Source organism: Perca flavescens, chromosome 12 (genome assembly GCF_004354835.1).
Source record: "Perca flavescens isolate YP-PL-M2 chromosome 12, PFLA_1.0, whole genome shotgun sequence".
NCBI lineage: Eukaryota > Metazoa > Chordata > Actinopteri > Perciformes > Percidae > Perca > Perca flavescens.
In genome coordinates, this window is record NC_041342.1 from 26,968,150 (window position 1) to 26,982,479 (window position 14,330).

Here is a 14,330-nt window from a genome sequence, read left to right on the forward strand (position 1 = left end):
GGTGTTTTAAGTCCACCAACATTGACTTCAAGGCACCTAACCCTAACTATAACCATAGCCTAATCCTAGTGTCTTCCAGGCAGCGCTGCCTGTCGTTGGGGGCTTAAAACACCAAACACCACATGCAACTCTGGATTCCTAGGTTAATTGAATGCTGACACAAGGTCAGAGTGGGACTCATTTTCAGCCCTGGAGTTTTCATACCTTAGACCGCACCACTTTACTTCACAACTGACTATGTTAAATTAATGTAGTTAAAGGGGTGATAGAATGATTATATAGGGTATTTCACACTGTTCCTTAAGGTCTCCTAATGGGGTATGTAACATTGGTTGGGCTGAAAATGGCCTGGTTAATATTTTATTGGCCCTTATGCATCCCTGTGTTTTGGCCCTATTTGTAACAAGAGCTTTTCTTCCAAATATGGTATGCTCATGAATATTTAGATGAGCTGCGCACTGAATGGTTGAGCGAATCCCCATACACACACATTAGAGATGAGACAGCAGGTCTCATATTCCAGACACTGCAATGTTTCGTTACCAAATTCACTTCTGAGACTTTTTTTATGCGAGAAATCAACTATATAAAGCTCAAATATGGGCCGTTTCACAAAAATTTATGGCCAATTGCAAATTACCCAGAAAGGGTGAGTTTACGCGGATATTGAGCACCGCGGGCTGCCGGCCGTGACAGAGCTCAATCTAGCTCACAGCAGGCCGGGGTCTGTGAAGGAGGACAAGCAGGGCGGCGATGTAGCAACCCAGGCAGCACCGGCCGCTGAACACCGACACACAGTCGGACAAAGTTTGCAATTAGCCATCCATTTTCGTAAAACAGCCCATATTTGAGCTTTACATAGTTGATTTCTCGCATAAAAAAGTTTCAGAAGTGAATTTTGTAATGGAATAGCAGAGATCTGTGCGACCTAGATTCAGAAGACTACCTGATCTCAGATCAGTTGTGTAGCCTATGTAAATGTTGGGGCGTGACAAAGAGAGAGCCAAATGAGGAGGATCCGCCGAGTTGATGTCAACTCGGCAGCTCGTTGAGATTTGCCCGTTTTCAGAGGCAGTTTCAAATTGTGAGATTTGCAGAGGAAAGAGGTGTCAATGGGACTTTGAGCTTCTATGTATGTCCCATTTACCCACCAAACTGTCATTTTTCAACTATGACAAGGTAAAATCAGTTTTGCATTCTATCACCCCTTTACAGCCTTAGTGTAGAAGTCTGCAATAGTGCACAGTTCTCTACAGCCTTGTATTTCAGTGTATTTTTTGTAAAATATCATTTCCCATTCAGTGCAAACACAGTAAGTGTTGCTTCATAACGTAGATTTATTATAACAGTTAACATCTTTACGACACAATGTTAAACAATATCAGAATCTATCAGATATCCAAACCTTGAAAGGAAATAAAAGAATAATTAAATTTTTTTATAATATTTCATATTGCTTTGATCCTATTCCCTTTCAGTCGTGAGGTTTGTATAATTATTTACTATCCTACTTTGGTTATAAAAAGCATAATGGGTCCCTAGTAACATGGGCATAGAAAGTGATTATATTGTCACTAATCTGATTTGTAGTTTGCTTGTTCACACACTGTGGTACAACAGCTGATGCTAGATGTGCCTTTCACACTGACAGCAGCTATGTACACTACTGGCTCTGCTTCTGACACTAAATCACATTTAAAACAATTGTCTTAATTCGCAGCACAAAGCTCCCTTTTGTTTCAAAGCTTTCTGATCAAGTCAAGTCAGTTTCATGAGCGTGAATCGTCTGGCATCATTGATTAGCTCAGGGCATAGAGCAGGTCTACACCATACTCTTCGTTAACATTAATTTTGGTTCTTATAATGTTCACTCAATGAGCTATCCTGCCTGCCCACTCAGGAGTTATGGGCTCATGGCTGCTGCTTGGCTATTTACGGTCACTGTTAGTAGCAAACTGGACTAGTGGCTGCTGCTGAAGAGCTACAAGGAAAAGTTTGATTCTTAAACACGGTCTGCAGGCAACGTTGTATTATGTTTTGCACGGCCGCTAGCATCCCTGCACTGCTCCTAACTAGCTTAGCTTACCCATCTCATTGTGTTCATTTGGCGTTCACAGCTGGTTTTAATGAAAAAGTTGCTCAGTCTTTAGTGGCCGCGTCACTGCCTGGAGCTTCTCGCCTTTACGCTTTCTGTTCCATTTTTAGAGCTTCTTTTTGCTTGCATGTCGCGGTCACATCCTAACAAGCACCACTGACTGAGGTGTCCGAGGTGACGGTAGACAGTTTGTTTTTTGAGCAAGGTGCCGTCGGAGGAGTCAAAACACAGCAGGTCATAATAACCAGACTGTACTCTGTAGTGGGCTTCATGATAGACAACAGTGGGCCGCAAAAATAAATAAAAAGAGTGGACTGCGAGTGCAGGACACCTAGGGACAGCATTAATGATATATTTCAACTGTGTTTTCAACCCCGTACCAGGACTGAACGCCGGGCCCACCGGGAATTCTCCCGGTGCTCAAGATAGCCAATCCGGGCCTGTGGTGGCATTGAAAACAAGCACAGAACATGTCCCCTAATATTATTGAAATTTCAAATGAAATCGACTGGCTGAGCTGCAGAACCAGAAAATAAAGTGCATGATTTGCATGTTTGCTAATGATACATTGACCACACTATCACAAAATGACCGTGTGCTCACTGGGGTTCCATCTTAGTAAATATTGGAAAAGCAAAAGTGCAATAGCAATTTATCATTATCATTTCCAGGAGAAGAAGCAGTATTAATATCACAGCACTCACGCTCTGCTCGTTCTTACTTCTCTAAAATTAAATTAGGAGGCCACTGAAGTGAGAGACAGAGAGCACAGTGAGGATGAGCGATGGGAGCTTTGCTATCAGACGTAAAAATCAGTAGCCGCACCCCTCCGGTGGCTGTTGAAATATGATGAGCTAAAGTGGGAAATGGGAGTAAAAAATAAAAAAATAAAAAACAGAGGCTTCTGAGTGAAGGGAAAATAGAAACTGTATTCTCAGCAGACACAGCAGCCACTTTCAAACCACAGCAGCACCATTGGAAATGCATTAGAGTTGTCATAGTTGTATTTACAGTACAGTGGCTGCACTTTTCTGAATGCAAACTCTTTATGATGGATTTATGTATAATGCATGCACTTAAAACACGACCAAAATCCAAATTATTAAATTACACTCTCCTTCCAGCCAGGCAAAATGTATGAATGCAATATTTCAACAGATTTTAAATTCACTACCAGCAGAACAACCCAAGTTATCTAGTGAGGCAAATAAAATGAAAAAAGGCAGATATATTTTCACAGAATAATACATTTAGTACTGAGAATCCCATCGGGAAATATTCAGTATAATCCTTGAAGTGTCAGCAGCCAGGAGCAGCCATCAGAAGAAGTATTGCTTGACTAAATACCTATCCACAGTTATCTTATTCTGTGAAGTTTCCATGGCAGGCGCTGTCAGAACGCCTTGGTCTTGCCAGGGATACAAAGCTTTGTGATATATGACAGGCTATCAGAGAGACCGAGAAAAAGACAAGGAAAATCAAATGACATACATATTCCTGAATGCAGACCTTTTAATCTATCCATCTATATCTGCCTCAATAAAAGTCCTCATATTTGCATGTGACATCCACTTTTTACCTGTGGAAAACTGTCCTATTTTTATAAACCAACCTGTATTCAGTAACGTTTTGATTTTACATGATGATGCCAATGTGAGAGAAGGAGTATGCCTGCTGCCTAAATCACTGCTGTATATGTATAAATAATTAATTTAAATGTGTGCTTCTCACGGACAAGCAAAATGATACAGTGGCACACAAACTGTTCCGCACACATACTTACAGTACGGTAAATAATGCAGGTGAACTTACAGTATTAGTATGTGTAAAAGAGCTCCAAAGCAATAAACTACCAGTGCTGGTTCATCAGGGAACACACAGTAGTTTAGAAAAAAAAGTGCATTTGAAAATGAAAGAAACTCTGTTTGTTTGCACAATACCAAAATAAGAAAAAGAAAATTGTGATAGGGGAAAACACTAGGACTAAAGTATGAAACAGTGATTTAATCGCCAACCTGCTGTGTTGCGGTGAAAAAAATCATTATTTTATAATTGCGACGTGGTCTGACAAATTCATCATAAATCCAGATTTATAAAAACACCTGACTATTAACAAAGAAAGTTAGAAGCAACTAAAGGTTGTTTTCTTAACTATACTGGCACACAGCTCCAGCCCTCACTGGGTTATTTTTGCCTCGTCAACACAGGAGATTTACACAGTGTTCTGGGAAAGCTCCGTTTTTGGGGGGAAAAAAACAACGCTTTAGTCTGGATGGAGGGCTGAAACAGAGAAAAAAAAAATGTCTTTACAACTTTAACTGGTTTAGTGTAGATGGACAATCGTTCTATGAAATTTCTTCTATAAATGGTACACCGGCTTACGCGAGTCATCCGGTGGAGCTTTGCTGCAGAGTAAACGCAGACCTTTGGGTACTAGCGCCATTCATCCCGAATAACTTTGATAGTGAAAACACACAGTGAGAGCTTCTAAGTTGAAGACAAAAACATGGGCAACACCCAAAAACAAGTTTATGGCTATTTTAATGTACACCGTGCCATGGTTAGCATTGTTTAGCACTTACCATGATTGACAGGTCCGCTTGTAGCCGCGCCCTAGAGCATTCCCTGCTTCATTGTCTATTTTGAAATGAATGGGACCATAATTTACAAAAAGAACATCATGCTGTATTGAAGAATACTTGAAACTAGCAATCAGAGCATAAACTCATTATGGAAATGTTTACTGAGGTAATTAATCAAGCAAGAAATTGGGTAATTTTTCCATAGACTTCTATGCAATGTGAGTTATTTTGACAACCAGTGATGTTGCCCCCAGTCATTCCCCCCCACTGCTGGAAATTACATAGAATGCAGGTGTAAGGCACATCTGCATTGGCTTCACTTTTCGGACCTGTAAGTTTTGTCCATCACACTGGTACACTCCTACATCTCTCCTTACGGTCACTATACAATCTATGAATCTATTTAAGTTTTCAATTTCATGTTATGAAAAGTAAACATCCATTCCTTCAGGCAACAGTTACCTAACTTTAGCCCAACATTAGAAGGCCAGGGTTTGGCTGCTCACTGGAAAGCCCAACTTTTAAATGGACTGCTGAAAACCTTTGCTATCATGAGCCACTTTCCTGTTGTTGCTGAGAGAATCTCATGTTTATGCTGGTTTATTTCCATTTTGATTGAAAACATCAATCTTCATACACAGTCAAAGTGGTGCCTCTTGATGATCTATTGGCTATTAAAATTATTAGTTATTACACAATTAACAGAGGATTTAAGGTTGTAATTATAATAGTCAGAGGGTGCTGTGTCTTACAGTACTGTAGCCCTCTTGTTTGGCTGTGCTTGTTGAGCAGCTTTTTAGCTTGTGCCCTTTTGAAGTGACATTTTGCTAATTTGTGATTAAAGAGAACTTGACCCTGACCCATTCATTCCCTTACGGGGTTCTCTCCGAGTACTGCAGCTGAGCAGCACCACCACAATCAGTCCATAAAAGTCTGTTTCAACAAGGGTTTAATTTAATATAATGGACCCAACTTGAACCTTCTAGCACCACATTACAAAATTAACAACAATGCGCCCTGTGGCCATGTGTGTGTGTGTGTGTGTGTGTGTGTGTGTGTGTGTGTATGTCAAAGCGCTTGCATCATTCGGCGGATCTCAGCAGACTTCTTCTGCTCTGCTCCTCCGTGCGCTGGCACCGCAGAGGGAAGCCAAATAATGTTCATCTAAACACACTACTCACACTGCCATGACACAGAGCTGGATTAAAATTGGCAAAGTATACCTTTAAGTAGGGCTGGGCGATATGGCCTAAAAAAAAAATCCCTGATTAAAAAAAAAAAAAAAAAAAATCCAATTTAAGATTTAAATAGATTTTTTTCTCCCTCTACTTAAAATCAATCTGCAGATGACAAAGAAACTGTTCAAAACAAGTTTTATTTTGTTTTGGGGGGGTATAATCAAGAACAACAAAACTGATGCGTGAGATATAGCTGTTTTCACACATACAGGTAATTTACATAATAAATAATTAATGTTAGTCCCTTTCGCTGCCATGTTGTTTGTGTATCTCTAAGAGGTGGCAAACGCGCGGGGGGAGGGCTGAGCCCGTTCGGAGCTACGGGAGCCCAGAGGGGAGCATCAGCGGATGTTAAGGAGAAAATGGATTTTCATTTAAACAAAATCAACGTCAACTACACATTTGAGTTAATCAATAAAATCGATTTATCGCCCAGCACTACCTTTAAGTAAAAATTTGAATACAGGACTTTTACTTGTAACAGTATTTCTACACTGTGGTATTGCTACTTTTACTTAAAAGGTATAATATGTAGAAAGGTATCACTCACTTACTGTTTGTAAACAGTGTTCAAAGTTGGCTCCTACTTCGGGCTTAACGAGCCACAAAGAAAGAAAGAAAGAAAGAAAGAAAGAAAGAAAGAAAGCGCGAGAGAGAGAAAGAGAGAGAGAATGAGTGTGAAAGGTGGTCGAGCTAGCTAGAGAGTGACGGAAGAGAGGGAGCGCCATACAAAGCACTGAATCAGAGAAATCAAACACTATTTTCTGATTGTTTCACTGCTGTGACATTCTAAAGCAAAAATAAAACACAAACATCCCCAGGAAGAGCCACATTGCCGGATTTTGTGTGAATGCAGATCTTATCCTGTGTGTGTGTGTGTGTGTGTGTGTGTGTTAAACCTTTGTGTCGGTTGAGACATTAAGAGGCGTGAGAAAGTGGCGGTACCTGGGAATGAAAACGAGCTGCACAACCTGAACACCGTTACTGGCTGGGTGTTACACACCCAAAGGCGCTTTGCTGATGCCCATTAACGTCTCACACTCACAAAAATAAACAAAAAAAGAGAAAGAGGGCAGAGGGCAGGGTCTCTGCAAATATAGACACCACCACACACTTGTAGTGGATCATTAGTGATGATTAAGAGGGATTACTTTTGTATTATTCTATAAATAGTTTTTTAGTAATACTGCATATTATACTTTTAAAAGGTGCTCTAAGCGATGTTGGGTGACGTGACTTCTTGTTGACGTTCAAAATATTTTTAAGACTAGCTTGCTCCTCCCTCCTCATCCCGTTCCCTCCCTTCTGTGCTTCAGCGCACTAACCCGCCCCCCAAATCCTTCTTGTCCTTTATTGGCTGAACACGGTTTGTGTAGGTTTGCATTGTCCAGGTTGGACCACTTGTTTTTGTTGGTGTGTGTGGACCCTAGGCTGTCTACAGAGACCGTGTTTCTTTACAGTGTGTTTAGGGGACCGGCAGCTTGCGGATAGTGAGGAGAGGTTTGCTGTATGTGACAAAAAATGTTGTAGCCTAAAAAACGCGTGACATCGCTTAGAGTACCTTTAACTAAAAGAACTTTGTCCACCTCTGTCTAAAATAAATTTGGCATTGAAAGACTAATAAAGGTGTCACAACAGCAACTTAAAGCACAAGAGAGGACTACATACCAGACAAATCATAATATGACAGTATGACTGTTAATCACATAGGTGATCAAAAATGAAAATTAAACAAAGTGCCCAAGCAGTTGTGATGAGCTGCTAACCTTGACGTGTCACATTAATTACAATATGATAAATAATTGATAGCCGATGGTGCTGTCTTTCTCTGTGGAGAGTGTAAGAGTTAATGCCACAGAGACGCGAGTGTGGTCTCCTCCAGCATAAATAAACAATCAGTAATAACAAAAAAAAAAAGAAAATTTATATATATATATATACACATTTTATATTATATATAATTAATTGGCAGAGGTGCAGATGGATTTACCTTGAGAGAGGACCCACTGATTGAGTTTGACGTGGTACTGCACAGAACGAAGACTCCAGTGCTGAACAAGGGGGTAGCCAGACACCTCGCTGTAGTTCACCATACCTGCAAAAACACAAAAAAAAAAAAACATCTATAAATATGGATGCAATCCTTGGTGCAAGATTAAACCATGGTTCAGGGGAGTTCACTACCACACCTGCAAAATCATACGGAAAAAAAGTACTATTACTGTGTTTTTTTACTCCTACAGTGGAGGAAATTGTAGTCTTCAGTGCTAGATCAAAGGACATCTAATTCTTGTTTACTTTACCTTAAGAATCAGGAAGAATATTTGATAAATATTAATATGATATTAGATGACAGGAGAGAGAAGCAAACAAAGTCTCCAGTGTTAGATCAAAGTGGAGTGCAAATTTACAGAAAAAAAAAAAAGAACAGACACGAAATTAACATAAAATCTTTTCCAAAATAGTGATATAGTAGAAGGCAGGATGATGTCCTCAGTTTTTGATGAAAGCCAAGGCCAACGGCTCACTTGAATATGCAGCACATTTATATTAAATGCAAGTATTTTCATATAAATATCTCAGATACCTTCAACTTTTCCCACTTAGGAAATTGTGTCAAACCAAAACAATTTTCATCCATTTCTGCAACATTCTCTAATTGTGGCACAAGGTTCCGGCATGACAATGAAAACTCTCACATTCAGATGATGTACAAAAGCAAGTAGAACAATATATTTATAATAAACATGGAGCAGAGTCTGGATCTGAGAAGTTTTGACACCTCATTGCTGATCATGTCTAATTAAAAACAATAAAAAGAAATGTACCTTTAGTGCCTAATCAACATTTCAGAGATCATGAAACAAACACAATAACGATAAAGCTGCGAGACAATTTGATAGCATAATAACTTCTTAATTTAGAAACTATAACAATATTCAGTAATTAACCGTATTCACTTTTTAATCACATAGAAGACATCCCACTTCGACAATGAGAAAGGCGTGATTGATGCAAAATGAGTATTAAAAGTTGTTGTGATAGCCTAGATTCAGACAATTTCTGTTCAAAGAAAGACAAGTTAATAAAGCTGAGAGAATTTGAGCAGCCTTTAATCTTTGTTATTTTTGCTTGATAAATATCAACTAATTGATAGTGGTTTAACGATAAACGTATTTGTAGTGAACCGTTCGGTACGAGGCTTTCGATTAGGTACGCATTACAAACCGGATGATTCGTTGGACTAATTCTATTTCATTTTGAAAAAAAGAGCTTAAAAATTGTATGACATAATGTTCTCAATGTCGCTGCACTCAACAAGGTAGCCCAAACGACGTAACAGGTAACGTGCTGTCTGCCCCTCCCCCTCCCAAAGAAAAACACTCTACTCCAGTCATGCTACGCTGAACTAGCTTGTTGCAATATGGCTAGTAACATTAATGCGACTATTACCACACCAGAATTAGAAGATCCTCCAATAACCAAATGGGTCTGGCGTTTGGAGCCACTTTGGTTTCCCTGTAAGTTATTAGGGTGATGGCAAGAGAGTGGTGGATAAAAACTACACGAGAATAGGCTACACCAGTGGGAATACTACAAACCTGTCAACTCATTTACGCCGACATCACCTCAGTGTGACAATAACTGGAACTAGACGAAAAAGAGAAGCAACACACACGCTACAAACTATCCCCGCAGCATTTAAGCAGCAATACAGATTCAAACAGGGCAAAAGACATCACTGCTTAAGGGTGGGAGGTCGGGTGGGTGGGTGGTTTGGTTATTGCTATATTGCTGTGTTATACCACTTGTACTGCACTTTTGTACAGCCAAGATTTGAACGGCTTGTTGTTCAGAATTGTCTTTATATTGGCAAAAATCAATAAAATGTGTTAAACAAAAAGATATCACTGTGGTGATTGGTACATTTATAGCTGCCGATATGAGACCCTACTCTGTAGTGGAAAACGCAGGTTTTCCGAACATGGTTTAAGTAATTGAGCCCCGTTACACTATTCCTTCACGAGCCCGTTTCAGCCAGACCACAATTCCTGCTTTGTATATTTGTATATTAACTTCTGCACACCGGCGTGCAACATATTACTTTGTATTATGGAGTCTGGAGGTCCTTTTTTCTTGTTGAAGGGGAAATCTATTTTTGGGACACGTTTGTTTCTACCGTTTCAACTGAATTGTATTAATGTTGATAGTGTTTGGATGCTTTCAACAGTTTGTTCAAATTCTGCATTAGCAAAACACAATTCTTTTTATAAAATGATGAATCTTTACCCGGACAAGTGACTTTTGTGCATGGACAAGTGAAACGTAAATGTACTTGTCCAAAGGACAAGTGCCTCAAAAAGTTAATGTCAAGCCCTGTATTTGACAATGACTGTGTTGCTAAGATAGGGGATCACTAAGAGGATTACGTCATCCTGAGATGAACATGAATGGTCTACCAAAAGTTCATAGTAATATATGATAACCGCTGTTGAGACATTTCACTCGAAATCGCATGTCAGCCATCACCTGCCATCTACCATCTGGAAACTATGAATGTCTGTACAACATTTTGTGCCCATACATCTAGAAGATTTGGAATCAAGTCACACAATAAGTGATAACGTTTCGTTAGAGGAAAAGTCAAAGGATCACCAAAGTCATCACATAGTTGTCAATCAACTGACAAACCAACCGACATTGCCACGCACTAGCATTTCCATGCTAGCCTTCCAAGCGGCATGCTAAATAGGGTGTGAAACATAAGCAGCGTATACCGGTTATTATGTGTCAGATATATATTTATGCTGCCCATCTCATGCATCTACGGGTTGCAAACAATTATTAGGCTGCCACTCAAATGTGTAGTGTTTCTGCCTACTCAACCAACAAAAAGTACAGATTTCAATTGAAGCTTGTGTTTTATTTGAACCGCATTTACAAATAAAAATGAACCCAAATCGATTTGACGGAAGAATAGGAAGGTTTCAGATTTGATACTTGATTCAGATTTGATAAAATGCCATCAACACAATCTATAAAATATTTTTGTTAAATCCTCTGTGGTCCACAGTTACTAAACAGCATCTTTCTGAAAGAGTTGAAGTTGTCTGAGATTTTTTTGGGGGGGGAGCTGAGAAAAGACTATTAGGTAAGGTTTGATATTAGTCTGTGGTTGGTAATCATGGTTTTATTATTAGGAGAGGTTTGAGAACTGCAGTTTTCAAGGCTTCAGGGAAATTACCTGAAAAGAGAGTTATTAGGCACTCTGTCGCAAAACAGAAGCTTGTTGGTAAAGCATCAAGACAGCAGGTGGATAGCTTAAGATGCTGCACAATTTCTTCCAGAGTTCTGCAGTGAATAGCCTCAACTCTTGCCATTTTTATTCCTTCCCTGTGATTGTAGATGGGAATTTATTGCATGACAATGAACTTTTAACAGCTGATCTACCTTGAATTTTATTACTTAATAACTCGGCAAACTGCGGTAAATTAACATTTTAGAACTCCTTGCATTTATTGGTGTCAAGAAGTTCAGGTGCAAATGGTGTGGCGGGCATGATCAGCCTATCGATTGTACTAAAAAGAGAAGGTGCATTATGGCGATGATTTTAGAAAAGAAGGATTGCCTAGTCTGCGATAGTCTCGCATTGCCAGACCGGTCTGCGAAGTCCACACAGCAATCCGGGATGGGAGAAAAATGGGCTCTGGTTTATTGGCATTTCTTTAAACCAATCACAATCGTCTTGGGCGGTGCCGCGTGCCGAACGGAGCCACGGTGCCGCTGCAAAATAGCCTCGGGAAGGAACTTGTTTTGGTGGAACATGTGTACGTTCAAAAATTGTTTTAGTCGTGCAACACAAAACTCAGATTGGACAAATAGTCTAACTAGCTGTGTGGATTTACGCTGCAGAGATCTGTGGAGCAGTTAACCATAGTCCTCAGAAATCCACCGGAGTTAAAATTACAACACAAAGAAAGCGGAAGGTAACGGACGTCCGAAAAGCGTGACATCCAGCGGAATTTCCGGCAGAACGAGAGCAATCCCGGAAGTGGAACGTCGTGGATATAGACCAAGTCCGCTATAAAAAAATAAAGAGGTGAATTTGAAGTTTTGTTTTTCACCAATTTTCCTTTTCTAGATCACTACGGATTCGGCATTTCTCCGTGGTGCCTTTTGCTCATCAGAGGGTTATTAAACCCAAGCAGGTGCAATGACGTCAAAGACATCAATTCAAGGAATCTCAATTGAAATTGCCAAGAAGATCACTCACAGGGGGCAAAGTGAGAGTTGGCAATTCATAGATACCTGTGTCCTTGATGTACAGTTTGTTTTCCCAGTCATCTATAACTTTAACACGCCACCTAAAACAACCAACACTTCAGTCAATCTTAAACTAATACTGTCATACTGCAAATATGTTTTCATGTTGCTTTAACACAGTGTTTCTTTAAAGTCCAGTATGTTGATTTAGCTCCATGTACCAACCCTATCTCATATTCAAATCAATAATGCCGATATCTCCTCTGCCTGAGGAAGTCTCCCATGCATGAATGTTTTTTTCTTTTTCCATTTTGACGTACTGCATCAGATGTTACACATGCATCTTGGTCCACTGACCGTCTTGTCATCTTATCAGCGGCAACAAATATTCAGTGGAAGATAAAGCACAACATATGGACATACACATTCAACTGCAATGGGACACATGAGGAAGAGGAAACATTCACCATAAGACCTAGCTATTCTAAGACAGGTTAGCGTTAAAAGGACATACCAGCCTTTTTTTTTGGACCGATCAATTATAGATAGAGGATGAAGTGATGGAGCACTTTTTCTTAGTGAACAGGACTTGGAGTGAATACATAATCTCCCCCCCTTCTGTTTTGATTATTGCTGTAAACATAAAACTATTTTATCATTACAAACTTAAAATCATGAAAGCCAAGCAGAGGAAGTGTCTGTCTTCATTTGTTCTAATTAGTGGCAGGACCCCCCTCACCCACATCCTAATTTTTGCATAAGAATGCAGCATCAGGCCTTTAACATCAACACCACTTATATTGGGCCGTTAGCAGAGCTGTAAAATATAAATCATCTTGTCTCCCATGGCAACTGACAGCCGTGTCATGCTGCAGCGGTGGGATTACAGCCATACATCACCATGACTGCCCCCACCGTGTTCACAAGCACATCCAGAAGGTATCTGGATGATGCTTGTGTGACTGAGACACGCTTTCCTGCAAGCACAGACACGGAAGAGGGGACAGAGAGTGAAAAAAGGGAGCAAAAAACACCTTTGTGTGCATATGAGAGATATTTATGGGCATGTATGATAAAGATAAATTGAGACATAAAAGTAAGACAATAAATAGGTAAATGCAGCCCTGCAAATTTCACAGAACATATGGAATAATCATGTCTTAAACTAAACAAATCACTGTATTGACAAAGCAGTAGTGGGCACTATTCAAAAAAGCTACTGTTCCATATGGAGACCATTTCTTTATAATGGCAGTTAGTTGAATGAAAGAAATAAACATTCAAATGTTTTTTTTTTTTTTTTTTTTTAGTGCCTCACTGTAAAAATAATGGCGCTACAAATTCACAACTTTATGTAGTGTATGTACCGAAAAGTGGAAAGGTGCATGTATTTACTTCGGTAAGTTTGTGCCAACAAAATAAACAATTTACTAAAGCATTTTTTTTTCCAGAAAAGGAATCTTTAATATTGCTGGCTTCATCTATCAGTTAAACCTCATTAAAGAACCTAAATGTTCCATAATGGCTTTATTCAGACATGACAGAACCATTACTGATGCAATGTGCAATATTTGGGACACGGCGTGCACGGAGGAGCTCAAACCCCTTGTCCTTCTCACTGCAGTGGCAACACTTTGTCAACCAATATATCTCCTCACTGCAAAGGGAAATAATAGATAACAGACTGATCTAACATGGAGTCTCCTTAACTTAAAAGTGGGTCATTCATACAATTTTGTGCTGTACTGAAGCGGTTTTAATTTTATTGGTCATAAAAGTGGTTAGCTACATTTAAAAAGGTGGAACAACGCGCATTCCATATTTTCTTGAACCTTGTGCTGCTCTTGCCTTCATGTTAATGTGACTTCAATTCATATTTCAGACTGTTAGAATAATGTTACTAGGTCTAAACTAAGTTCACGACTTCTATGGAAAAATGACTCAGGGGGGTTATTCAGGCATGAGCTCAACACGTATTGAGGTGCAGGGGGCTTAAGACGAGACATACAACATTGAAAATGTTGAGCTTAAAGAGACAGGCGCTAAAACAGAGCGTTTCACACGGAGGGTGAATACAGGTATATTTAGACAGACAGTATGAGAAAAAGAATGTTTTTTTTAATATTACAGCATGTAAAATATAAACAAAAA

At 39.5% G+C, this 14,330-nt stretch overlaps 1 protein-coding gene across 4 annotated transcripts in view; it reads right to left on the reverse strand.

Moving 5' to 3' along the window:
* astn1 (astrotactin 1) overlaps positions 1-14,330 on the reverse strand; it is a 435,006-nt gene that overhangs the window by 180,544 nt on the left and 240,132 nt on the right. For all 4 annotated transcript variants that reach the window (XM_028593761.1, XM_028593760.1, XM_028593759.1 and 1 more), the window contains one exon: positions 7,906-8,010. In XM_028593761.1, coding sequence (XP_028449562.1) covers positions 7,906-8,010 — 105 coding nt within the window. The remainder of the gene's footprint in view (positions 1-7,905; positions 8,011-14,330) is intronic.